The 27792-nt window shown below is 34.9% G+C and overlaps 1 protein-coding gene across 1 annotated transcript in view; it reads left to right on the top strand.

Moving 5' to 3' along the window:
• Positions 1 to 27792, top strand: part of POT1 (protection of telomeres 1) — a 72966-nt gene that overhangs the window by 7810 nt on the left and 37364 nt on the right. The window contains exons 2-8 of the mRNA XM_068669621.1: positions 1132 to 1265; positions 4648 to 4720; positions 6144 to 6229; positions 11505 to 11615; positions 12416 to 12460; positions 13633 to 13747; positions 23923 to 24053. Of these exons, the coding sequence (XP_068525722.1) occupies positions 1143 to 1265; positions 4648 to 4720; positions 6144 to 6229; positions 11505 to 11615; positions 12416 to 12460; positions 13633 to 13747; positions 23923 to 24053 (684 nt within the window). The 5' untranslated portion in view covers positions 1132 to 1142. The remainder of the gene's footprint in view (positions 1 to 1131; positions 1266 to 4647; positions 4721 to 6143; positions 6230 to 11504; positions 11616 to 12415; positions 12461 to 13632; positions 13748 to 23922; positions 24054 to 27792) is intronic.

The raw sequence follows: 27792 nt of genomic DNA, 5'->3' as shown, positions 1-27792 counted from the left end.
TCATTTTGAAGCAGTCAACGTGTATTATACAGAATGTAGTGACTGTTTAGCTACAACCTTTGCTGAGGAAAGGGTCTCTTTATAAAGAAGATTAATATATGATAAGCCACATACAAGGTAGAAGTTTTTAATGTGAGTCTTAGTTCAGAAGGTGTGGAAGTTGGCTTACATGACTGCTTTGACTATATTCTTCCCTTAGGAAGTGTTATCCCACGTGTTGCTGGTGCCTTCCAAGAGCACCAGGTGTGATTTTGGAGACCTGAGGAGGCTGATACAATTAATGCCACTGATCATTGCTCCACATGTTGGAGTCAGCGTCGGTAATAGCTGTCGAGGCAGCCTATCTGTGATTTAGGCAGCAACATAGATAGGAGCCATCCGCTCAGGGATCTGCTGTGTGTGTGGCTGTCATGAACAGCTCCCCATTTTTATAAGGACCTTTTGTTTCTTTTGGTGGTCTTCTGTGCTTACTATAAAGAGCTTGGTAAGCATAGTCAGTTAACATGCGATGACTTAGCTATTTTCTGATCTTAAATCTTCTGGGGTGTTTGTTCATTTGTTTGTTTTAATTTTGGGAGGGGGTTGAGGGACAAGGAAATCTTGCCAGTTGCACAAACTGCTTTGAAAATCAGTCATGCAAACATAATGCGTCTCCTGTGCATCTTCTTCTCCAAATTGCTGATGTACTGTTGCTGATCCAGCTGTAGTTGCACTTCTGCTTTTCACTTGGCAACAAGATTCTGCTTTGGTGTTGCCATTCAAACTCCATCTTTGTTTTCTAATGTGTATTTCTGTGCATAAAGCATTCATACTGTTTATCTTTTACATTCACCGGTTGTTTTTAATCATGTATAAAGAATTATTTTGTTGCCATTTCCAGCACAATGAAATGTTTTCCAAATAAAAAAGTTACAGTGGAGGTCTATCACCAAGCAAATGTTATGTTCTTTCCTCCTGATGTTCATGGTACTGAGAGATGGGGCCAGTCCCTCTGAAGATTTTTAGTCTTGTACAATAAAACTCTTGTGTTATGAAACAGATTTTCCAATTCAGAATAAATTGCATCTTCTAGTAATTCGTAGTTTGAACAAGCTGAGTAGCTTCAGGAGTCTGTTTCTCATTTTTGTTTAGATAAAGCAACCATGCCTGTTCAGCTGCTGAAGATCATTAAAGGAAAATCTGAGCCTCCATTACCAAGCCACTTGCAGAGGGAGGATTTAAAACATTTGCACGCAGGCTTGGATTATACCAACAAATACTTCCAGGTAACTTACTGACAAACAAATTTTGCTTTGAAATAATTCCTGCTTTATTGACAAGGGGTCAACGTATTTTGACTCAGTTTGTGACTTACTGCTGTGATACATTTATGTACATTTGTCGCATAGCTTTAAGTAACGTGGAATTATGACACTATTGGAGTTAGTTGCATTGTTGCTATTGAGTCCATTGGTCTACAGTTCTGCCCTTTCCTCTTGCATGGGCAGGTTTAAATTTTATAAGAGGTTTTCTTATATCAAAGAAATATATTTTTCATTTTTTATGTACCCATATAAAAATACTTTATGCAGAAGACTGTGCTGAAAATTAAAGGTTTGAGGAAGGTTGTTTATTTTTTAAATAGTAATAAGCACCACCATCCTGTTAAAGATCAGATTTCTCAGTGATGTATGTTGAAACAGTTTTTTTTTCTTGCATGAAGCAATTCAGTAGCCAGTTTTATGAAAAGAGATCTCTGGCAACTATATGCATCAAGATGTTCAGTTTTTTTAATCATTATCAACTGCACATTATATATTCTCCAGGACTCCCAAATATATTTCGGTATATATTCAAAATACAGTCCTAGTGTACTAGTGTAATGCAGCAATATATTTTTTAATTCCTAAACCACATATGCTCTGTAAAATACAGTGCCAATTCTTGAGGGTTTTCTTTTTTAACCTGTTTAATTTTTTGTGTGCATGGTGCTGAAAATCCTGTTTACCATCCCTGGCATTTAAGAGGCTAGGAATCGGCATCATCCCAGGCTTGTTTTCTGACTATTAAAAATAAAAGAAATTCTGGAGAAAACCTTAGGTGGCTTGCATCCTTAAAAAATGATGCAAATGTTTTAGAAGTATGAACAGAAGTGATTTCTACATCCAAGAAGAACATTTTGCTTCCCCACCTGTATATTCCCAGTTCCAGTGTTAGTGCTTAACTCTGTGATGACTCAGTTGAGAGAAATAAACTGGCAGGAAACTATCTGTATTACCAGGGTAGTTTTCAGCTGCTCTTCTTCTCTGGACTGGTTCATTCTGGTGTCAAGGAGATGCCAGAAGTAAAGCAGAAAGGAGCAAATCTGCCCTTTTTGGAAGTAGACTGCTAGAGTGTTATAGGAGGTGATTTGATGACATAAATGAGGGAGAATGACCCCTTAGGTCTTGTAAATGAACAAATGGAATTATCAAAATCCAGTGGTGCTTATAAGCAGGGTTTTTATTCCTCAGGGTGTAGCTTTCTGTCCCATGCACCTGCAGGGCATATAGGCTTTTCTGCTTTTAAAGAGCTATTTCTGCAAGTACCCTCTGACACTGAAGAACAGGGATTCTTGTTCACAAAGGAAATGCTGAAGCAAACGGAAGCAGATTCTGAATTAGAAAAAGTTTCTGCCAGAGCAAATGTTTCCAGTAGGAAAGCAGGATGATTATTAACATACTATGATTTAAAGCATACATGTGGTTTTATAGCTAATTGCTGAAAAATAAAGTGTACAGAATCTTTCTCAGAATTTTGCCTTATATTAAGAAAACTTCATGTTGCCGCCAACATGGATTAGTAGGTGACTAAACCAGCTTGGCATAAAACCAGTACAACTGGAGAGCTGATAAAGCTTGTGCTAATGCACCATTAAATATGTTGGAGAATCCAGTTCCACAAACCAAGCTTGAAGGAAATGTTAGACTGCACTAATGTTAGGTTATCTTAGTGGTGGCATGCTGTTACTCCAGAGCTGCCAAAAGTCAGGCCATGCGTTGAGAAAGAAGACAGGGCACAGGATAGTTTTCTGAAGTGTTTTCCTTTTGTTCTTCTGAAAGTTCTTTTGTTTCTAGCATCCCTCTGAAGAATATAAAGTTTAATTTAAATTTATGTTCCCCATTAAATGTGGGAACACAGCACAACAAAAGTCCATGCATCCTCAGTCAGGCTGTGCCATGACAGAACCTGATGCCACCTCCTGTTATTTCGTTATGCTTTGGACTGTATTCATGTAGTCATAGATTTTTGACCTTTGTTTTAGTCTAAGTGAAGTTTTGCTGTTTTCTTGGAAGTGTAAAAAAAAAAAAAAAAAAAGGTAAATATTAAATACAATTCAACATAGTTTTTTGGTGTAATAAAATTAAATTATGCTTCAGGTTAGAAAAGGAGGATAGGAGGATTTATGGATGTTAAGTAATTCTTTATAAAACAATAAAATAAATTGTTCAATTTTATTTGTATTCCTTCTCAGTTAATATGTTGTTGTAGGACTAATTTTGCTCTGAAAAACATCTACAATAGCAGTTCAGTGCTGTATATTTTATCCTAATTTGGTTTAAGAGGTGTTTACTAACATTTAAATCAAGTTTCCTAAAGAACGTGTGTGTTATAACATCGCGGTGATTTACCCGACTGTCCTCTTAATGTTGCTTTTGTGCATTTATAGATGATTGCCCCTGCTGTGTCTTTAGAAGAGCCCTTTTATTTATTTATTTATTTATTTTTACTGTGCTGTTTTATAGTTCTCCTCTTAAGTGGCTCATAGACTCAGTTTTCAAATTCCTGTGTTTTTCTTTATTGAACCAATTTCTGTTTTTATCTGTGAAAATGACTTTTTTTTTTACCTGCCTTACTAGGTAGGAATACATTAGACTAACATTTTTGTTAACATTGAAGAAGCTTTACTGATGAGATGCCACATTTCTGAAAACAAGCAAATAAACAAAAATTGTTCCAAGGAGATGTCAACCTACGTAAAATTGCAGTGATTTTGTTTCAGTGTAACTTGGAACTTTATTATAATAATACACTAATATGTATCATACGTATAATAAAAGATATTTTATGTGTTTAATAGAAACTTAGACTCTTTTAGAGCATGCTATTGATGAATTTTTATATTGCTGCAGTTTCCAGGCTTTGTGATGCTGTTTTATAATCCCAGCTGTACATTTTTTATTTCCACATATTATTTATCTTCATATGTGTCTTTTATCTCTCGACTATGTTTTTATATTTATGTTGTAATTTTTGGCCAGTAATTTTTGAGGAATTGCTTTATCTTTTAAGATTTTGATTGCCCTACCCGTTTTAGCCTTTGTTGTGTTAGTGTAAGTAGTAGAAGGTACCTCCATATCTATTATTTCATTGTGCAGTCTAAGCTTACCACCTAGTTTGTAGCAAGTAGTTTTGACATATACTATGTAATGCATGGAATTTCCTTTATACCCCAAGTTTTATTTATTTTTTTTAAGAATTCAGATGGTATTTTGCTCTTACTTTCTTTCTATCTTTTCTTCTTTTAGCTCGTAGAGATTTCAGCTGTTATCAGTGTTTCAGTAACATATAGGTATATGGTCCTAGTTCATATATATCTGTGTATATACATTTATTTTTATTTTTTAGGGAGTTGTTATTCTTTCCTACCCACAAACAAAGCTTGGAGATGGGACAGACTTTTTCAAGATTGTTCTTCAAGGTACTTGTTTGCCTTTTTTTTTTTCCTGACCTTCTCAACACTTTTTTTGACATCATGCTATCACACCACTAGTACCTGCTTTGTGTTCAGAAAATGTTTAGACTTGAAATAATGTCTAGAAATGTTAATTCCCCTCACAAGTGGATTATTTTAAAATTATACCAGTTAAGTTATCTGTGAGCAATATGGTCTCTGTATTTTTCAGTAGACTTCTTGTTGCAGAATCTTTTAAAATACTGTTTTGGAAATTCATTAGCTATGTGTACAGCTTTAATAGAGTATTTTTAAGCTTCTTATCATAAAGAAGGACTAGGAAACATATACAATGACAGCGTACACTTAATATAGATCTGTATGTCGGTTAGCAGTAAGATATATGTATTGTATTGTTTTAAACTAAGTGGTTCAAAGAAAGATTTTCTGCTCATTACTCAAATATCAGTAGACACATTGCTGTGTTGGAGGACTTAAGTTGTTCATCATATAATAAATAGTAGTTTAAAAAAAAACTCTCCTTAAGTGCAAAGCTTATCTTTCCTTCCTATCAGGAAATAGAAGGATGTCATTAGTCAGGAGTCCAAATTAATGCCGGACTTCCCATTTCTTTTAACTTCCTTCTCAGCTCCTTCCTTACACTTGTTAGGGAATTATCACTTGTTGCTTTTGAACCTTCCTGATTCTACAAATTCTGTGATTATGACCAAAGTGCAGGTTAGGGGGCGCAGATCCTACCTGGTGGTGCTGCTTGTGATTAGTGTCACCAGAGGTGAATGAAGTTGATGGGACTGGAAGCATTTTCCCTGCTTCAGAGTTCCCAAGGATAGAAGGAAAATTTCATGAGTCTCATTAATTTCAAATGACTGTTCAAGGAGGCTGAGAGCTTCTGCATGTTCTCCAGAGCATCAAAAAAATAAATTTGCACATCTAAATCATTAGTGTCAATTCTGTAACAATAACAGCTAGGAAAATCTTCTAAAATAACAACTTGATTTCTGCTTTGGTCCTCCTGGAAGACTATTTACTTGATATGCATATGTCCTGCAGAATCATCTCTATTTAATCTAGTTCTATAGTTCTGTGTTAATGCAAAAAAATCAAATGTGACTAGTTAATATTTCCTTTCTAATATTATGCACTGAATTGTTCAAGTGGAAATTTGTGTCATTTCTGCTTAATGTACACTGATGCAGAATACGTACTCATATAAAATAGTCATCTAATAAAGAATATTTTACTGATTTACCTATAGTTAGCACACAAAAACAGTTTAACAGCTATTTTAAATGATTTTCTGCTTGTAAATAAATTGGAATGGGGTGTTAGGCTCTGAAGATGAATTTATTTGGAAACATCTTCCTGTTACAATTTTGCTTTGAAGAATTTATGGTAATTGGATTTTTTTTCTTTTTTTTTTTCCCTATAGATAACTCATGTGCAAGGATCGACAGTATCAATATTCTAATATATGGAAAAATGGCAAATGATTGTGCAAAAGTTATACGTAATGGGGTAAAATGTATTTATTTTTTCTTATTTTAGGGGTTGTTTTCCACAGATCTATGTTGCTTTCTTATTTTCTCTTTGTATAGCTATCACCAAAATTAGAAATACTCTGTTTAGTCAGTTCAAATCTATAAATACAAACTAGAAAAAAGTATTTGCTTCTGTAAATTCCTTTGGACAATAACATTCAAATAAAGCAGTTTTTTGTTTTTTCAGTGTTGTTTCCTTTACTTAACAAGTAAAGGATCATGAATGTTGATGATAGAGAAGCTATCTTTCTATGTTCATAAGTTAAAAGTCTATGGCAATTTGATAAGGTAGACCTTAAAATTATATTGATTTAACACATAACTTTTAGTGTAATTATGTTTGTTTTTTTTTTTCAATAACTCAAAACGGCATAGTCTTTATTGTCTGTGTGCTGGCATCTTGCTTCATTAGAGATGCATCTTGGTTTGATAGCTCCAGGGTAAAGGACATTGGCAAGTCTGCCTCTGAGTTTCAGTGAGAGTGCTGCAACGAAAGAGGGAAAACAAGCTGAAAACAATTACCTCAAGTTAATAATTTTGATTAGATTGCCTGTCAGTTTGCTGATGTTTCAATATTAGCCAGATATCGACTTAAAGTATACAGTACATTATAAACTCGCTTTATTGTTTGTGATACAAATTCACACTGAAAATTGAGAATTATTTAGTGAAGAAAATTGAGCTTTCTTTTCAGATTTTTAGAAATATTTTTTATGAGCAAAATTTAAAGACCTTCTCAAATGTGGAAATAGAAATGGCTTAGTTAAAATATCTGTCTAGGCTTTTCAGATCATAGAATGATGATATCCTGAGTTGGAAGGGACCCACAAGGACCATCGAGTCCAACTCCTGACTTCATGCAGAATCACTCAAAAATCAGACTGTATGTCTGAGAGTGTTGTCCAGGTGCTGCTCAAATGGCATACCTGGTGTCAAGACCACTTCCCTGGGCAGCCTGTTCTAGTGCCTGACCACCCTCTCCGTGCAGAGCTTTTTTCCTAATATCCAGTCAAGTATACCTGAATTCTGTTGATCTGTATGCCGAAACATAAAACATTCAGATGTTAGGTACCTACATCAAAATATCATTGAAAGTCCAAATTTATCGGATATTTTAATTTCAGTTCAGAGGAAAGCCTGCTCTTTTCATGTAAGTCTACCCAAAGATAAATAATGATTTTTGCTTGTTTCTCAGCTCTTTTTTTCTTTTTTCTTTTCTTTTTTTTTGAGAAGGGAAGATCGATTTGTATTCCTTGGGAGTGATATTGCTGTTTCTGGATAGTAGCTTGCATTCTGAATTGTATTGGCTTCAAAGATGCATGTGTCAGCTCTGGAGACATATGGGACTGATGGTGCAAATTTCACAAACTACACCTATAATTAGAGCTGATGCGTTTATATACTATGTAGTGATCTATAGTATGTTTTTATTTCTATGATTAGATGCTTACACACTTTCAGACAGTGAAAACTTCTGAATCCTTGTTTTTTCAGCTGTGTTAATCTAAATTAATATAGCTTAATAATAATAAGGATTTTTTTAGTTGTTTTCCTATAAATACATATAGTTCAGAGAGAAGGAACTAAGCATTTAGTTTTTGCTTAGATGACCCTCAAATATAGGCAGTTATACATTGACTACTTTTTCAAATACTAAAAAAAAACAAAAACAAAAACAAAAACACAAAAGTACCTTACCCAAGAAAAGATTTAATATCGCTCTTTTTTTCAAAAGAGTCTTTTTGAGACTTTTTAAACTTTTGATAAATGAGCTGAAGTCACTAAGGAGGTTTGGAAGTTACAGAATGTATAAGAGAGACTGACATAGTCTATGAAAAGGCTGGCCCCAAAAAATACTGGTATTATGAATGTTTAGTAAGTAGTTGTGAAATATAGGTGAAATGTTCCCATAGAAATGAAAGATGCTGGCATACATATTTTTCAATCCTTCTTTTTCTCTGTCATTCTGACCTTGTCATGTTTTCAGTCAAATAATGTGTGAGTTAAAATATTCAAAAATGCTTATTGTATTTTTAATGAATCTGTAAAATTCTTCATAAGTTTTAATCAACAATGCAATTCCTTGCACTTCAAGGATTTTTTTCTGGCATAATTTACCATGTGGTTTCCATCAGCAGATAATTGATCTTGTCATGAACTGAATGGGATAAAGCTTTGTTTTTAAGAAATTGCTGAGTCTAAGAAAAGTTTTCCACCACAAGGTGCTTGCTCTGACAGATAGCATGGTGGTAGGTCTTGGGAAGTAGTACATGTCATCTGTACTTTGTAATCTATTAAATAGAAAGTCTGGAGAAAAGCAAATAATAAATACATCTGCAGGACATCTTCCTCTGTTTGCAGCTAGTATCTCTCCAGTCAGGTTATATGAAGGAAAAGTCAGGAACACAGTGGTCATGGTCATGAATGAGAGATTTCACAAATAGAATTCTTTCAAATGAATTTAACAGTAAGGAATAAAAATTACCTAGATTCTTTTAGTGGAACCTGTACAGGTATTGTGCTATTAATTTGACCTTGAGATTGATGCATGGCCAATTTCAGACTTGTGTGAGTTTGAGGAAACAACACCAGGGGGCTTGGGTAATGTGTGCAGGTCAGAGAGCGTTCAATTCTAAATCAGATTCCGCTGTGAATCAAAGCCTTGTTATACTGTTTGTCATATGCCATGCAGAAGAGAGAAATGTGCCTTGAATATCAGCACAATCAGTTCAGTTGCTTTGAGACAGAAAGTCCTTTTACAAATCTCGGATATGTATGAAATAAGAAGCATCAGTCTTTATACCAGTTTCTGGATTCCACAGAATTTTGGCTGTGATTCATAGATGAGAAGTTCTTGAATTAATTTGTTAAATATACAATCTGCAGAATGATTTTAAATATAAAGAACTAATGATTTTTATTGTCCTGATAAAAATACAAATCATGAGCAAAGCCTTGAGCAACAATTAGATCAGTCCCAGAGAGATGAACAGGAAACCACAACCTACAAGCAGCAACCCTTAGAAAGCCAACACTAAAATCAGTGTTCTTCCCCAATAACCTGAACCTTCGCACTGCATACAGTCCTAAATTTCAAAACACTTTCAAAGCTCATGTAAATTTTGTTCATGTTTAGAAATTGCAACTCACAACCTGTCAAAGCTGACCAAGAATTAATGATAAATCTGAGAATACATCTGCTCTTTTTATCTTTTAAAACTAGATTTTGAGGATAGAGCTGTCTTACTACTTCTTTGAAATTACAGACCTTTCATAGGTATTTATTGAATGTCATGTTTTGCATTGCATGTTATGTAAGAATTGCCATCACCAGTAATTTGTTATTCACAAAAAAAATAATCTATTATCAACCTGCGTAACCACTTGAGTCTGTGTAATTCTAAAGTTCCTTCTGAGAAGTACAAGACAAGTAAAGTCAGCTCTCCAGTCCTGACTCAGCACCTAAGTTCCCAAATCTGATGCAGCCTGTAATCTAATAAAATGCTGAAGCAGGAATAATGGATAGCTTTTTATTTGAAGGTTGATTCTACTGTTAAAGGAACACCATGAATAGCATCAGCAGTAGAGAGCGGAAAGACATGTACTGCACCTGTTTTCTGCAAAGTAGCCGAGTTGAAGGTTGTGTTTCTATGTTTTTATCTGTATCTGAAAAGAATGAAACAATTTTAATGTATGTATGCAGGGTGGTATGTTTCAGGTGCAGGGAATATTAAGTCATCCAATTGTTTTGACCCATTTAGTTGGACCTGGTGCTTAGGGACATGGTTTAGTGGGTGACATTGGTAGTAGGGTGATGGTTGGACCAGGTGATCTTGAAGGTCTCTTCCAAACTTAATGATTCTATGATTCCAAGCTATGAGTACACATTACAGTTAGGTGACTTGCGTATTATCTTCTAGTCAAAATATACATTCTGTTCCCATTTAAGACACTACCAAAAAATCACCATGCCCTATGTAGTTTTGCTATATATTAGCAAATTAGCTCTGTTCGAGCTTATTTTTCTTTTATTTTTTTTCCAAATCCTTTAATAACTAAATATATTAGTATCACTTAAACCAGCAGCCTTTATTTTTCTTGCACAAAATATTAATGCTTTGGATCTTAAATTGTTCAGAGTAGCATTATCAGATTGCTGAAATAGCAAAAAGAGACATCGTAGTGCAATATTTGGCAAAAACTGTCAGCTTTAATCAGAAAACTCTTTTATTTGTTATAATCAAATAAACACACAAAAGTCAATCATTAAAAACTGCTGAAAGTGCTTTTGGTAGAAGGTCAAATAGGAAAAGGGCTTCAGGTCTAATATGATTGTTCTCAGGTGTGAGCGTGGAAGGATTTATGGGAATGGATCACATAACAGCAACCCTTCCATCCTGTTTTGGTACATAAGCAGCTGACTTTAAAAGAGCTTTACATTGTGTAAGAGTTCCCAGCACTGTATTTTTGCTTGCTTAACTACCTTTCTTAGCACGTCTACTTCCTAAATGTGTTTTATGTCATCCTCCTTCTCCCTTTTATTTTTTGGGGTGAAGTTACTACTAAAAGTGATCTGCTACAGGTGCTTAAATCCTCCTGTTCTTCTTCACTTAGTGGTATCTAAGTTATTGTATACCCACGCAGCAACAAATGGAACTGCTGCTTGTGCTGGAAGCTCAAGAGTGACACCAGAGCAGTTTGTGTCTCTTTTCCTACCAGAAATCTAGTGATTTACTTACTTAGTTGACCCTTAAGAAGTAAATTGGAAGATGTCAATTCAACCAAATTGAAATTATTTTTAAGGATAATCTCTTCAAAGTGTAGCTGTAATGCAGTAACAACAACCAAGAAAGGAATGCCTTACCAGTATTAGTCAGAAATGTGACTACTTTTTTAGTTTAGTTAATTTTGTACAAGGAGTCAGACTTCAGTATATTTAAAGGGTAACCATTTTCTTGCTTTACTCGATGTGACTTCCCCTCTAGGTTTTGCCAGTAATAGTAGCATGAACAATTCAAATATTTTAAAAGAATTCAAAAAAAAAAAAAAGCTGGCTGAGGTTGGTTAGAAATATGAATTTCATGGGTAAAAGAACAGAAGAACTTAATAGAGAAACGTAAAGGCAACATTTGGAATTTGTTTAAAGCTTATTATTGTAAGTCTTGAGACTTTAGAGTAAAATTAGATACCATATCCTCCTTTAAAAGAGGATGTACAGCACTTAACATCTGTTAATCACCCTGTCTCCATAGGACACCTGTATAGTTTCTGGATTTAAGTTGGCAAAATCACCTACAGCAAGAGAAGATGGTAGACATGGTTGCCACCTGGAGGTGTCAGAAGAAGCTGGTTCAGCCATTTATGTACGTGGGTGCCCATTTTTTTATTTTTTAATAAATAGCTTAATTAGAATTTTGGTTTACAATAGAGAATTTGAGGTACTATTAGAATTTGAAGTACTGTAGATTATTGTAGTATGTCCATCAGGCACCAGTCAGGACACATCCATGTTTGCACAATTTTATAATACCTGACTCCACCCATTTTGTGAAAGTGGTGCAGCTGAAAAAAAACACCTGTATTTATCTTGCTGATGTGTGGGGACGAGTGTTCTCCTTTCTGCCCAAGATTCTGAAAGGCCTTGATGAGAGTTGTGTCCCTCCTGATAATACTCTGCAGAACAGCCTGCAGTAGAGAAGAATGTTTTGCAGTAGATAACACTGAGATTACAGAGTATGTCTGCGAAGTGCACTCTGTCAAAATATGATGCTGAAGTGATCCAGTGTGGTGCCAGACCCAAATCATCTCTGGCCTCTGAGGTAAAATACTACTTTTTGAGTGCAGAAATTTGTCCTTCTTAGAGCTGTTTAAACCATTCTTGCCCATAATAGAATTCAATGATGCGCACAAGGTAAAGAGTGCAAGAATGGTTTCTACTTGAGAAACTGTGTGTATTATTTAAAGTAGGTGTTGTCTAAGTGTAATCAGAACAGATTTTTTTGTTTGTAGGATCAAAATTTGCTAGTTTCAGCAGTGATTCCAATAGGAAAAGCAGTTTTAGTATTGTTTTTTAAGTCTTTACTATAGCAATATCAAATCTTGTTAAAATATTTGTGCTCTCTTCACTTCTGTAATCAGCGAGTTTGCCATTTTTTCTCCTCAGATTTATGCTCAGCCAAGCACAACTGCTTCAGAAACTGCATCTGTGGTGAGTTTATATTTGGGATTTTTTTTAACCCACGTAAGACAAACTGCATGTGGATAAGAATGTGTAGAATTATTTTTCTTTCCTGTTTTTTTGGCATCCATACTACTGTCCCATCAGTCATTTGTTTAGCATTAATTTTGCAAATATTATGCGTGGAAAAAGAGATCAAATATGATAAAGTAGTCTGCGGTATAGTTTCTATCTAGATCTAAAAATAGGCTGCATGTTGGCTTAGGAAATATGAGTTAGAAAGGTACCTTCCTTTCCAAAGCAGTTTGTATGCTGCTTTTTTTTTCCTTTTTTTTTTTTTAAAGTATCTTCCTTTGCTTTAAAATCACACTTTGTGTTTTTAGCACTTATTTTTATTACTATTCGGAACAAGTCTTTGCCTATCTAAATTAAAATTCTTCAGAAAGTAGTATATTAAAGGCATGAATTTTGGTATGTGAAATCCAATTGTCCTTTACCATAAGGTTAAAGATTTAGTGCTGAAGATAACACAGCTTGGCTTTGTCTTAATTGTCTGAGAATTTTTTTCCACAATACAATGAATGAAAAACACAGTTTTCAGTCAGTTTGGGAGAATTTGTTTTTTAAATGAGGCTAATCATTGTATTCTGTAATCTTAAAATGAGAGGAGAGTTAAATAGTAAAAAGTAGTCCTTAATTTCTGTAATCCTCCAAGAAATGGGCTGTTAGAAACTTACGCAATTGCTGTGAGAGATGAGATCCCCAAATCAGTGATTCTGTGCAGAGACACTGCTACTAAAAATTAAAAAGAGATTTATGTGCATGCTTTAAAATGTCCTTTGGATGGATGCGTTAAGATCAATCAATAAAAATTGCTTTCCAAAGTTCTTTATTGTAATGACTTTCATTTACCTATTCACTTATTTCATATGTTGGAGCTTACTTGAACTGACTGACTGGCTAGTTTACTGTGAGAAAGATGCAATTGCAAAAGAAATGGAAATATAGGTCTTGTATGCTTCGTTGCCTGTGAATGAATAAATAAAATTTAGAAGGTCTAAAGTGAGTAAGGTAGAAAAAAAACTTTATTAAGACAAGTTAAAAACATACCTAAGGCTAGATGGTGTTAGAAGACAGAATTCTGGGTGAATGTTTGAATAATGTTTTTTCTTCTGTCCCTTAATTTTATCATGCCTTTCTAGTCTGTTGCACCAAAATATGTGTATACTCCTCTGAATCATCTTAAAGATGGAACTATAGTGAATTTGTATGGTGTTGTGAAATTCTTCAAGACTCCATATGTAAGCAAAGGAACAGGTATGTACTACATTCAAAAGACATAAAATTTCTTCCTTCAAACAGAACTGTTTTCTCATACAATAGTAATTTCTGTTAAAATGGAACTGGAACAACAAATTCTGGTGATCCTTTAATCAGGGTTCTTGATGACATTGAGGGAATGGAATAACAAATAGGTAAGGGTCAGTTTAGGCAGACTGGTGCGGATAGCAAATGAAGAAAATACTAATCAAGCTCATTGTAACAGTACAAAACAGTGAAAAGGACCTGAAAATACAAAAGCCTTGTACCTCTTTTTGTGCCAAAGGATTGTTGTGTAACTGTACAATTTTTCCTCTAGATTTTGATAGTTATGATATGCTATGAATATGTTGACACCGTATTTGTTACTAGTAGAGGCTGTGCAACAAATGAATCATTATTCCTCTTTGCAAGGTGAACACTTAACTGATTGTTCTAGTAGATTGTACCATTTTGCTAGGTGCTCAGTAAATACAGAGCTAGGTGATATTGTTGTTGAATTTGATTAAGCAATGGAATTTGTTAATTGATTCAGAATGGATCTAATTGTTTTCCGCTTATTAAAATTTTACTATGCACTTTAAAGATTCTTTTTCTTCTAAATATTTCTAATTGAACAAAAAAGAGCTGTTTATGATCACGACTGCTCATTTTCATTGTCTTAATTTTGCATGCAAAATTTCTTGAATCATGTCAATAGCCGTGAATTTGGCTCCTAAATACAGAAATCTAAGAAGTAAGCAGAAAATCATAAACAAGAGTTGGTGGCCTGTCTGCAAAACCTTTTGCAAAGAGTGTGATCTTCCTTGCTCAATAACTGCCTGCAGCACTCAAGCTAAGGCACTAAATCCCTTTTTGGGATTACAATGCTATACCAGCAGTACCATGGCTTCCAGAATGAGGTTTGCTTACAGTTAGGTTGCTTGAAATGTAAGTAATTACTGAAGGCTATGCAAGCGTGGTCACACACCTAAAAAAAAAACAAAAAAACAAAAAAAACAGGTCCAAGTCCAGCTGAGGTTCAACTAACGACCACACTTCTTGAAAGCTAAATAATTTGCAGCCTTTGTTTGGTTTGTTTTTCAGTGTATCAGTGGGAGTAATAACTGGGAGATCTGTGCCAGTGTATCTGCTGTTCTCAGTATGTTCAACTTATCTACACTGATAGTCTGTATTGTTGACTTGCTTAATTATTTCCATGTGGTGCATTTAGTATTCTTCTAAGTAAACATATACTGGTATGAATGACCCTATTGACAGGAAATTTGCACTCTCAGTGTGCTTGTAGCTGAAGCCTAATGCTTGCCCATAGAATGGATAGGAGATGTGTGTGCTGCTCTTTGGGCTATCTTACAGAGTGTCGGCTGTATTAAAGGCAGCCACTGAACCAGTCAGCAGTCATAATTAAGTTATGCAGAGTAGCACAGTTTTTCTTTTTTCTTTTTCTTTTTTTTTTTTTTTTTTTTTTTTGTTTGAGAATATGCTGGATTGTCTGGGTCTACAAGCTAATGAATATTATTTGGGAATGGAGCTGCATTTTTACATTCCATTGACCATGTCGGGAGAAGCAATAACATTTGTAGCATTTGTCTCAAAGCTCTGGTATCTGCATAAGGGCAACGCTTTGCTTCGGATACATTTATTTTTTGAAATGTATTCCCATTGCTTGTTATAGCAGATGACAAGATTTACTCCTAGAAAACAGCTCTACTCGGCATTCTTACTAAATGTTAAGAAGGTACTAGTATTTCCCAAAATAACTGTGAAACAAACAAAAAATAAATCCAAAGAACATAGGGCAATCTAATTTAAACATTAACATTTAAAAATAGATGTAGTCATTAAGTTGGGAGCTGAACAAAAACGGTCCATCTGTTTTATAGCAAATATACTGCATGTATTTTTTTCCTCCTGAGACTGAATAAAAATGAAGATTATCATACTATACATAGTCATTGATACACTAAAGTTAGTATACTAAGCAAGGCATTGCAAATCTTTCAGATGAAAGTTGAGTTTTGATTTGTACAGGAAGAAGCAAATGCTTTCATGTTTTGCTATTTTATCACTTTTAAAATCATCCCTTGTAGTGCCTATGAGAAAAAATATTCTACCATGTTGTCTTCTGATGACTCTTTCTATTTCAACCGGGGGGGCGGGGAGGGTGGGGAGAGAAGTGGTATGTAGCAGGGAAGGAGGAAAGCATTTGGAGACTAATCTGTCAATGGTGGTTTGCACAACATTAAGGAGTATTAATTCAGATCTGTATAATTTTTTTTTATATTATATATCTAGAAAACAGGAATCTCTGTTCAATCTAAACTATGTTTAAACATCTTAATGTTCATTTTGATTCAATGGTTACTTTTTCACATTTATGACCCATATGTAGGTAGTTCTCATTTGCTGAGTGGTAGATGGGTGCAGCCTAACCTTACAAAATAGACTTTCCTTCTTGCCCCCCAGTCTGATTAAATTCAGCTGTTTGAGCTGTGAGCTATGTGCTTGCACTGTTTAAGAAAGTGTTATGTACATCTTGGATTTTTTTCATAATTATGTTTTATTTACAGTATCATCTGTGGCAGGTTCCCTCCCCTCTTCTCTTAAACCTTCTAATTTTTCTTTTCTAATGTCTACATCAAAGTAATTGTTCAGCTCAGCAAACCAACTGCAAGGCCAGCTTTTTTTTTTTTTTTTTGTAGTATCTCTTAGTTGTTGCTGAACAAAATTATTGTGAAGCAGTGCCTCTGTAAAATGAGCACAGTAGATTTACTTAAAAACAGAGCTGAAATATTGTTTTACAGGGACTTTGTAGGACATTATGCTGTTCTTTGAAAGCATAGCTCTCTAAGGCGAATGAAATAAAATAACTTCAAATAATAAATTCAGGCTGCTATCTTCCCACACAAAGGATCTCATGTTACTGATTTTGTTTTATATGTATACTTCAATTTGAGACGAATTATTGGGGCAGGAGGAATACACTTGTAGCATTGAAACCCAAACTGATTTTCCAAGTATATGTGAGCCAAAAGGGGAAAAGCATGTGTGCTGTTGGGGGAAGTCCTTTGTCTAGGAGCATTGTGTTCCAGCTTGCCCTTGAGGTGCTGGTTCCTGTTGTAGTCCATGAGAAATCTTCACCTTTTAAGTTACTCCATATTCAAGGTAAAAAGCAGTTGAAGCGTTCCACCCTGCTGTCAGAGATATCCCATCAGCTACTGGTAGTTGGGAGAATTAAAACAAGACTGTCAGTCTTCCTTTATGGAACAGAGAGCAATTACATTGCCTGTTTTGTCAAGAGGAAGACTTAGTTCAGTTATCACTGGAAAGTACATGGCTGTCTTTTTCCAGTGAACCTTTAACTATGCTTAGTGATTTGTTTGACAATAGAAAGATTCCTCTGAGGAATTGTTCCGTCAGACCACCTGGAAGGTGTGGGTGTTTTTGAAGTGCTGATACAGGGTTTTTAAATATGATTTAGTGATAGGTTAGATTCAAGGGATTAAACATACTTTGCTGTTGCTAAACTTCCAGAAACCAAGATAGAGAACTACCAAGAGAAAAAAAAATAGCTGATATATAGAGAGGCTGCTATATAAAATTATGAATTTTTCATAATCTTTCTGGAATACTTTCACATTCTCATAAAGTGTAGAAACTTAAATTCCATACCATCTGGGAATGGGTGTTACTGGGCAGTAAAAGCTAGGAGGAGAGGGGAATGGCATTGCACACAGTCTCACCAATAGTTACAACTACCACTGAGTGGAGTAGGTCTAACAGCGGTAGCTACCAGTGTGCCATGAACAGGAGGAACATCTCAGGGCTTCTGCTCGGCGTTGACTCTGGTTCTCAGTGAGTTGTAATAGCAGATATTTTATATGCATTGCCACGTAGCTTAGAGTGCTGGTGAATTTTTTTCATTCATCAACAGGAATTTTTAATGAACTTCTGTCTTTAAGGTTCTTCCCTAGTGTAAACAGCTTTTACACTAGGGAACAGCCTTTTTTTTTTTTTTTTTTGTAAACAGCTTTTCTTGCTGTCTTTATAGTTGTGATTCATTTGCTACTTTGTCATGAAAATCTTTAAAAACAGTTTGTGTAAAAATATTCACTACTCAGCTAAGTATTTCATTTTTTTTCTTTTTTTTTTCTTTTTTTTTCTTTTTCTTTTTTACACAGCCCAGGGTTGTGCCTACTTGAGAGGGTACAGAATGCTTGATGATTACTCTGAGTTGCCAGGGCATGAAATGGCTCTCGTCAGAAAATTCTCTAGTTGCATTAGATCTGGCACAGTCCTGCACTAATACCTTCTATTTCTGACACAGTGTTAATGGAATTATATAGCTTTAAGCTGGTCCTGGCTGGAAGTATGGGTAGTGGAGCCACTGTGCTTTATTCATATGGATCTTTATTCACTACATAGATATTCCCCTAGATATGAGATATTTCTTTTTACATGTATTAAAGCCTAAGGCTGAAGCTTTGCTTTTTGTTCTTGTCATTTTATATGACTGTAATTAAATGTTCGTCATATTGATTGCTGTTATTGCAAACAAATTAGAGACTGTTATGGTATCTGATGGTCAATTTGTGGGGAAAGAGATTCAGAGTTAAATCTGCAATAATTTTGTTATTTAAAGTATTGTGGTGTTTGTTTTCCAAATCAATATTTTCAGGATGTATATATTTTTTTCAGAACAGAATGAAAACTGTTGTAAAGATAAATTAATTTCACTTTTGGAGTCCAAATTGAGAGTAATAGCCTTTTCCTTTCTGTTCACATCATTTCGTAAGCGTTTCTTTTTTAATAATCACTATTTCTTATCATCTGAAATTAAAAGTTAAAAAAAATAGTGGTAAAAATGAAGTGAAAAACTAAACAGTTGAAAAATAGTTAATAGAAAGAAATCTCAAGGTAGTTATTTTGATCTACAATTTGCAAATGCTGTCATTAAAGCATCTGCTTAGCCAGATGTATCTCATAGTTGCTAAATGTTTGTGAATAACCCTTAAGTGCATTGCCATGTTAGAAATAACAAGCTGCATTAGAACATCTTCGGTTTGATTATTATTATTCAGAGTTTGTTTGGACTTCTGTAATATGTGTGTGTGTGTATAGGTATACATTGTACACACACATGTACCTACACGAACCCAGGTGTGTGTTACTTTCCTCCTTGTGTTTTGTTGAACATATTTGGTAAATTAGCTGGTTCAGCTACTTAGTTTTAGTAAAAAGACTTCTGTGTATTGATTGGCCTCAGTAATACTTGAAAACAGTATTAATGATTGGTGTACTTTTGAAGAGAGTAGTTTGCTACTAAAATCTTTAAGTATTGCAATGTAAGAAGCAGAAGGCAATCTCTGAAGTCCTTCCTTGCCAACAATTTTTTTTTTTTTTTATCTCTTTGTGGGAGGAAGTTATTGATCCAGGATAGTGGCTTTTTTTTAACTTAAAAGATAGTGAATGCATATGTGATTGCCCAAGATGGGATTTGTAATTTAGTCAGTGCTTCCTATGTTAAAAATTGTTTCTACAAGCATATTTGTTGTGAACTGCTGAAGTCCTAAATAAAACCAAAATAAGAGTATTTAATCAATAAGTACTGAATGCTTTCCTATCATGTAAGTAGCTATTAATCTGCAAAGCTTTTGCAGCAATTCTGGTTTTCTTATGATGACTGAAAAAACTGCAAGTGAAGCTTCATTTTTTTCTGATATGTATACTCTGTCCAGAGGTGCTGACTTTCTGAGCATTCTCATGACTAATGCAGCAGTCCACAGGAGAGTGCAAATGCTCAGGCATTTTCTAAAAAGAAAACTAGAATCTGAAGAGCGACCCTGAGTTGTCATTACAGTTGAGGAGATTTTGGCTTTTCAATGATTCTTATAATTGCAGAGAGAAAGCATTTATGTTTAATCCTATATAAAGTTGATGTATCTGATCTTAGGTATCTGTGGCTTTTTTTCATTAAGGACTTCAGTCAGAAATACCAGAATGTTTTGCTTTTATCATGAAACTCCAAGCCAGTTAGCACTTAATCATACTAAATAAATTAACTGAATTGTTCAATATTCCCTTTCATGCTCAAGAGAGTTCTTCAAGAACCCCAGAACGGCAGGGGTGGAAAGGGACCTCTGGAGTTTATCTTGTCCAACACAAGATAAAGCTCAAGCAGGACTACCTAAAGCTGATGGCCCAGGACCATCTCCGGATGGCTTTTAAATATCTCCAAATAGGGAGGTGTTTAATCAAGCAAGATAAAGCATTTTAAAGTGTAAAAACTTCCCTTTATAGTAGATAAATGTGCTGAACTTTACATCTATTGTGTCTGTAAGGGTATTTATAAGGAGTGTCTGCTTCTTTAAGGGTCTTTAGGGCCTTTTTGCAAAGCAGGAAGGGATAATAAGGAAAGGAGGCAGTGCAGTTTGGTCAGTCACATTAATTTATGAAAGTATGTGAGAATACAGGAATATTTATTTATATTTATACTATATTCTGATTGAGGATTTCTAAGCTTGGACAAAACCACAGGAAACAAATATCCCAGTCACAGTAATTGGCAGGCTTACAAACTACAGGTGTCACTTCCAGGAAGGATGAACCTTGCAGCTGGTAAGATTGTGAACCAAGGAGCCCTGGACTAGGAGGGTGCAGAAACGTCAGAGCTCTGCAAAGCCATGGGGGAAAAAAGGGAAAGGGAGGGCAGAAGGAATAAAGAGGTGTGTGGGTAGGTAGAAAAGGGCTGGTATAAAAGGGTCTGTGCCAGTACTCAGGGATCCGCAAATGTGCGTGTGGTTGTGAACCTGCAGAGTGCTGTGTGTGAACCTTCACTAGTGAGCTTCTGTCTTTACCAGCTGGAGGGAAGGAAGGGGTCTCTGCTGTCTACGTCTGTTTTACGTGAGTCCTGTGTGGAGGTGGTGTTGAAGCGTGGATGGTCATGTCAGTGTCCTGTGTCTGTGTGCCTCTGGGCACACAGTTTTGCTACAGGCCAGACCCTCAAAGGGGAAAGTAGTCGCTGTGGCTGGGCTGGGCCCCAGCATTTGGACAGGATGATCCAGCCTGAGTGGCTGGAGGATGTTGCCATGCTCTTTGCTTTTCACCTTCCTTAAGTGTCATGCTTTTAAACCAAATTATTATGAATAAAAGATTCTGATGGATAATTTCCCTCTTAAGAGAAATTATCAGAAGAGTGCATTTGCCTAATAAAAGAAAATTGTCCCCACTATGTAAACTTCCATTAACATTTTTTTGTAGTTTGGTAACTGAGGGATTTTTCTTCGTTAGAAGGTATATTGTAACGAGAAAAAAAAAAAGTTTAAAGAATGACATTTCTTATATTGTTTCCTCTGACACTGGGACGTGATTTAAATTCAGCAGTTCTGTTTCGAGTTTGACTTACCATTTGTGCAGAAAAGTGAATTCAATCACTGAACTATAATTCTGCTTTGGAAAGCAGAAAGTAATTTTCACCTTCCTCCTGGAAAAGGAAAGACAGGTGACTTTTTATTTTTTCACCTTCAAAAAGGACTTGCTGGATGAGGATTTCCTTCAAAGAAAATCTGTCTTATGCTTTGTTTTTGAAGACCTTTATTTTAATAAGGTTTATTGTAGAAGTGATGTTTTGAGGTCATAGTTAAGAATGGAATTGTGTAATCACAGAAGTAAGAGAGCCTGTACTGTGTAGAAGGTGTGAAGTATAATATTTTATAATACTTTGGGTAGGAGGAATATTGGTGTTTGAGTACGCGAATTGCACAGAAAATACAAGTGTGTTGATTTTTTTCCTCCTTAAATTGGCAGCTGCACATGTATGAAGCTGACTAGATTATATAATCACAGCAGCAAAGAGCAACAACGATTTTAATGTGGTTTTAGGTTACTCCAAATTTCTATGTTGGGTTATATCAATGCACTGTAATGTGTTATCCCATGTCTTGGTGGAGTTGTAAATCTGTGAATGATATGTTTTTCTTCTTTATTTTGCCCCTATCACTGTGTATCTGAACAGTTATTACCCAGAGAAATAAAACAATCCCTCTTTGGATTGCAGTAGTATATGCTTGCAGTTTCATGTCAGCTGTTGACTATACTTTATTCATATCTGCTTATCCTAGCACAGAATGTCAGATTAGGTGATACATGAAACTGACCTCGTGTCTTCTGTGGTAGTGTGAAAAAGAATGATGTTTAGCATCTTTGAAATGCAAGAGATTAGAATTTATCAAGTGTGTAATAATATTTCAGAGGATGAAACATTTTTTTTGGAAATATTGCAGTTTTTATTTCTGTAGGAAAAATATTTTGTATTTTCTTAGTAACCCTTCACTGTATTTCTTTTTTTTTTTTTTTTGAACACTTCTGCCATTCAAATCATTAGAGAATTTAAGCTTTTAAGTTTAAATGGTAGTAAGATTTAGTGATATATTTGCTAGAAACAGCAGTATTTCTTTTAAAGGTGTAGTCAGTGTACATACAAGCATGTATTCTAATCTAGTCTAACACATCCATCATCTTCAGCTTTGGGGAATCTTTCACTGTGAGTTTACGTATGACAATTTTGCCTTGCTATACTTTTTAGATGATACAAATCTGTCAGTTTTAGTAGACTGATAGTATTCTCTTTCTCAAAGCTGTCTAGTAGCAATTATTTATGTTTCTGTGCTTGTACAAAGTGAAAAATTGAGATTTTATCAACTTTCTTTTAGTGTTACAACATCTTTGTTCAGTTCCTGAACAAGCAAACTCTGGTGTCATAATTGCTAACTGCCTTGTAGTATTATAGCTAAGGGGAGTTTGTTTGTTTGCCTTTTTTTCCCTGTTCTAGAGTTGTGGGCAAAACAAACTTCATTTGGGGAATTTAATTCATTAGCAATGAACATAAACATTTAATTATTAATTCAGGTGTTGAAGAAGAAAGAAGACAAGCGTTTAAGTGTTTATGGAAAACATCTCTCTTCCACCTTTCCCAGGCTCAATTTCACTCCAGACACATCTCCTTTTCCCTTCCTTTTCTCCACTCCCCTTTCATCTCAAAATTTAGAGTTCAAACTGTAGAAGTTTTTGTAAATGACTGAGTAGTGTTAATTTAATGCCTAAAAATTGTGATTTTTACTTGAGTATCTGTGCTAACTTTCTTCAAGCCAAAATTATGTGTACCTAAATGTGTAGTTGTTAATAGTTGATATCAAGTCAAAAAATAATAGGCTATGACGTCATTACTCTGTTTATCTGCTTAAAAAGTTGTGTTTTAGCTCTGAACTGTTAAGTTTCAGTAAATGCTAGTATAATAAGTATCCAAAAGAAAAACACTCTGTTGTCTTGATTAACTGTGACCAGATTTATAGATGTTTGGGGTTCTGAACATACACCTGAGTTGATATTGGTTGTTCGAAAAGTTCTCAGGAAGATTAACCAGCTACTGTACCATGAAAAATCAATTGCACTCTCACTTCATTTTACATTTGTGAAATATCAAAACACACATGCTTCTGTAACCTGAAATGGAGTTTTGTTTTATGACACCTGCAAATTCTGACCTATTCTGGGCAGTTTTGCTCTGATATATTTTGTCATACCTTGTTTTGAATTTGATTTTTTAGATCATTAATAAAAGTTAAATTCTGTTACAAAAGTTTACATTTAAAAGGACACATTTCAGTTTCTTACTATACTTCCTAACAATCACTGTGTGACTGTATCCTTGGAGAATATATCTTGCTTGTGTATTTTGGGTGAAGTGAAAGATGAGTAACTTACACTTTAATTTCCTCTTAGAACTTGTAGAACTCATTGCCTCTTCAGAAGACAACGTGTATAAAAATCTTTAGAAAGGATTGGACAAGTAGGCATTAACACGTCTTCCTTTTTCTAAAGAAGTTGAAATCTGAAAATATAGCATGTTTTTTGAAGACAGAGAAAAAGCTTTGTGTCTTCCTGGCCCCTGTCCTTAATCACCCATTTTGTTTTCAGATATTTGAGCTAATTATTTGCAAGATGGGCCACACTTCAGTTGTTACACGGCTTTAACTGTATTGTCTTCAGAACAGTTACACAGATTATAGCGGAAAAAAAATTGTCCATATGTTTGCTCATCCCAACTTTAACATGAGTGTACTAATAACTTCCATCATGTTTGTTACTCATTCAAACACATCTGTATTTTACAGATTATTGCTCAGTGGTAACACTTGTGGACCAATCAAATGCGAAGTTAACATGCACTCTTTTTAATGGAAATCTGGATTTTCTACCAAAAATCTACAAAATCGGAGATATTGTTCGATTTCATAGAATAAAGGTAGGTACTATTTTGTTTTGTTTTGTTTCTAATGTGCTTGTTTTTGGATAGTTATGGGGCTCCAGGGATATTTTAGTTCTTCATATACTGATATTCACATATGGAGATACTGGATGAAACAGTCAAATGGTAAAAACTGAGCTGTGGTTGTGGTAGGGACCAAAACTGGAAATCTGTCAAATTTTAGAACAACAGCAGCGACAAAGAAGCACTAATCTGGTATCCCTCTTTAAAAAAATAAAAATAAATGCGCTAGAGGTGGCTATGTGGTTATGTCAACTCCAAAATAATAATCTTTTTATTTGAATATTTGTTTAGCTAGTTTAGCTCCAGTACTTAGAGATGAACAGAATTTAACTGACATAAACATGTACAATTCACTTCTCTTCAAATTATGGAATTATTTGAGAGATTACTTCAGAGCTTCTGTCATGGACTGTCATGGAACAGTTTTTAGATCAGCTGTGGAGTTAAGTGTAATATAAGTGAGTGGGATGTAGTGTCCCCTTTCCAGCTGCTCCTTTGATGTTTGTTTGCTTTACCTAGTATTTAACTGTATCAATGTCCCTGAAGAAAACTGTGTCAATAGCCCTTGTACTTGCTTCTGGTGGATATTTTTCTTATGTCTATAAAGAGGAACAGCAGTACAGAGACACTGACCGCTAATCTTGTAATGCTGGACCATATGTAGTAAAAAAAATTAAGAGTTTTTTTTTTTTTTTGCAAAGATAGCAAATTTTATCATGTTACATACTAAAGTACAAGATAACCATACATAATTATATTTTTTTGCTGTACTTAAAATAAATCTATCAGAAAGGAGTAAATGTCCTTAAAAAGATCTTTTTTTACAACAAACAAACAAAACATGTTCAAACACTCTAGAGGCAATTTAGGACTGTACAAAATAGTGATGAAGGGGATAAAGATCAATAGTACCTGTATGTGAGTTTTGATGTGCTGTAGCAGACCAAAGGAAAAAAAACATAGCAATAAACTTAAAAAGTGGCAAGGTTTATCCAGTGATAGAGATTTGTACCACTGAGATTATTAGAAAGACCTTGCTAAGTAACAGTCTTCAATTTTGAGACTTCGTTATTTAATGTATATCATAAATACTTACAATTGAGAGAGAAACTAGCTAACCCCTTCTGGCTTAATATTAATCTTCCTTAAAGTCATGTTTGTATATAATTAGAGTGGAATTAAGCTATATTTAGATTTTGAACCTTGTGTTGCTTATCCAGTACTTGAGGTATGTTGCCGGTCTTGGAAGTTCATTGATTTTGACTACAGACAGAAAAGTGTTACAGTTAATTTCAAATTCGTTCTGAATCTCATAGGATGAGCATTACAAAGACACGTTTCTACCTCCACCAGTACGTTTCTTGCTTCTGAAGCCAAGATACACTTTTATATATATATTTATATATGTATATATATTTATACATATGGAAAAAAGGAGAAAGTATAAAGGAGGCTGCTTAAAAGAATTGAAAAGTTGAACCTGTGTGCTAGGTTAATAATGGATTATTTTTGAGATGTGGGGACTACAGGTTAAAAGCTTCCACCTTCAGGGAAGTTATGAATGCATCTCTGTTATGGAAGGCTAATAGTGTCTCAGTTCCGCTATTTATCTTTCATGTAAGCTTGCTAATACAAGCTATTGATAAAGCAGATATAAGAGAGAGCCTCAAATTTTTGAGGATCATTCTAAAATGCTTCTAAACCTGTACTTCATCATTGTTCAAGACTGTTTTAGTATTTAAAGATATGTTCCAAAGTCAGTTAATGTTCCCCCTGCATTTCTTTTCCATTGTAGCTGAGATGTTTAAGTGATTTCCAGCCCTAACACTTCCAGCTGCCTACAATGTATATCCCCTCAGATGTGTAAGCTAACAGATTGTCTGACTACTTTCTAACTTAAAATGATCTTAATCAACAGTCACTTAGTTTAAATAGGTGTCTTTTTCTGGAGGGGGCTGACTACGCCAGCCTAACAAAGAGTTACTTTGCAAGTTCTGTTACCTGATCTGAGCAGATAAAAAGCTGGCGCAGAAGCTTGGTGCCTGGTGTTGGGAGTGAAGTGGAAGAGGTTAATGTAACTGGATGTGTGATTACTGTGCAACACAGTTTTCAATTAAAATAAATAAATAAATAAATTAACTCTAATTAGACCTCTAAGTACAATGTCTGCAATTCCTCATTCACTCTCTTCTCCATTTGTCTTCAAGCCTTATCACCCTCTCTTAGTTTGCTGAAAGAAAAGCAATCGAGGATACCAGAGGCCATAGCCTGTCAGAACTGTGCTTACCAGTGAGGACAGATACATATAATATATACACACACACATATATATAAGGAATATATACATATATATATGTTTATATATAGTCCTTACAGTGTGTGTTCACATTTCCGTGTCCCAGATATGCTTTGAGAGTCTCCCAAGCAGTTGACATGGATAGCAAACACGTTTTATAAATGACTGCTCCCTGCTACACTCTCAGCTGCTAATGAATAACTTCTTTTCATAGTAACGCAGGTGTTGGCAAAGTCCTATGGTTCAGAGCTAATAATAACTTAAAGGAGAATATTCTGTTAGGATTATTGTGGTAAGAGTGGTTAGAGTCATTTTATTTGCTCGGTATTTGTTCCATACAATGAAAATTTTAAAGTGTCTTGGTAACAGGACTAATTTTCCAGTTTTAATTACATTTCTGTTAATATTTCTTGAAATGCATTTTTAAGACCTCTTACGATGATGTCTTGTGAATTGTAATACTTACTGAATTACAGTACTGTATTTGGGCCTTCAACCACAGTCAATGCTCTGCAGAGATGACAGTCCAGGGATTTCTTTTGCCATCTACCGTAAAACTGAGGCCTGTGAACTAATTGTCTAGTTCCTCTTTAATTTTTGACAAGGAAGGAATTGTCTCAAGTGGATTTCTTTCTTTTTTTTTTTTCTGTTTCACTATGGATGCTTTTAATACCTTAGACTTAATGCCTAATACTTAAGTTGTTAGAGGGAAGAGGCATCCAGCTGTTAACTGACTAAATCTGCAATATTTTATTTATCCTCACTTGACTTGGAGTTTTAGCTTGTGTTCTGCCTTCTTTGTGTTAGACAAACCCTGCCACGATGATAGAAGTGTTCATTTCCTCTTTGACTTTTCTCTAGTATTGCTTATTACCTCTGAGTGATTCTCAAATAAGAATTTATTTCCACACTCCGAGTGAAGTGAATTGATACTTTACTTCTAATTTAATGTTTGTGGATTGGACAAAAGTGAGATTGAAATGAAGCACACTCACACACACTTAGGTGTTCATCTTGTTCAGTTTGCTGTGCTTCAGTTGTCCCACGGAGTTGCTGTCTGGGATGTGTTCTGCTGACTCTTTCCAGAATACAGACCATTGTCGAGCATTTCACGTTTTCGAAATATCGTATTTGTTGACATCTAATTCAGCAATCAGTGCACAGTGCTTCCACTACTCAGAGTCTGTGTGATTCAAGTTGAAAGCTTGGAAGATGAACACCAAACAAGTGACCTTTCATTATAAACTTTGCTTATGTGACTTCCTTAGCATTATGCAATGACAAGGATCAAAGTCTCAATTCTCCACTTTTTGTCATAGTATTACTACTATTATCTTCCTTTACTTTAGTTCCTTGGCTTGTTTTGTACTTAGGCTCCAGTTGCTGCAACAAATGAAGCAGGATTCTTAAGGATGG

The sequence above is a fragment of the Anas acuta genome, chromosome 1 (assembly GCF_963932015.1).
Source record: "Anas acuta chromosome 1, bAnaAcu1.1, whole genome shotgun sequence".
In the NCBI taxonomy this organism is placed as follows: Eukaryota; Metazoa; Chordata; class Aves; order Anseriformes; family Anatidae; genus Anas; species Anas acuta.
This window is presented reverse-complemented; position numbering and strand designations above follow the sequence as displayed.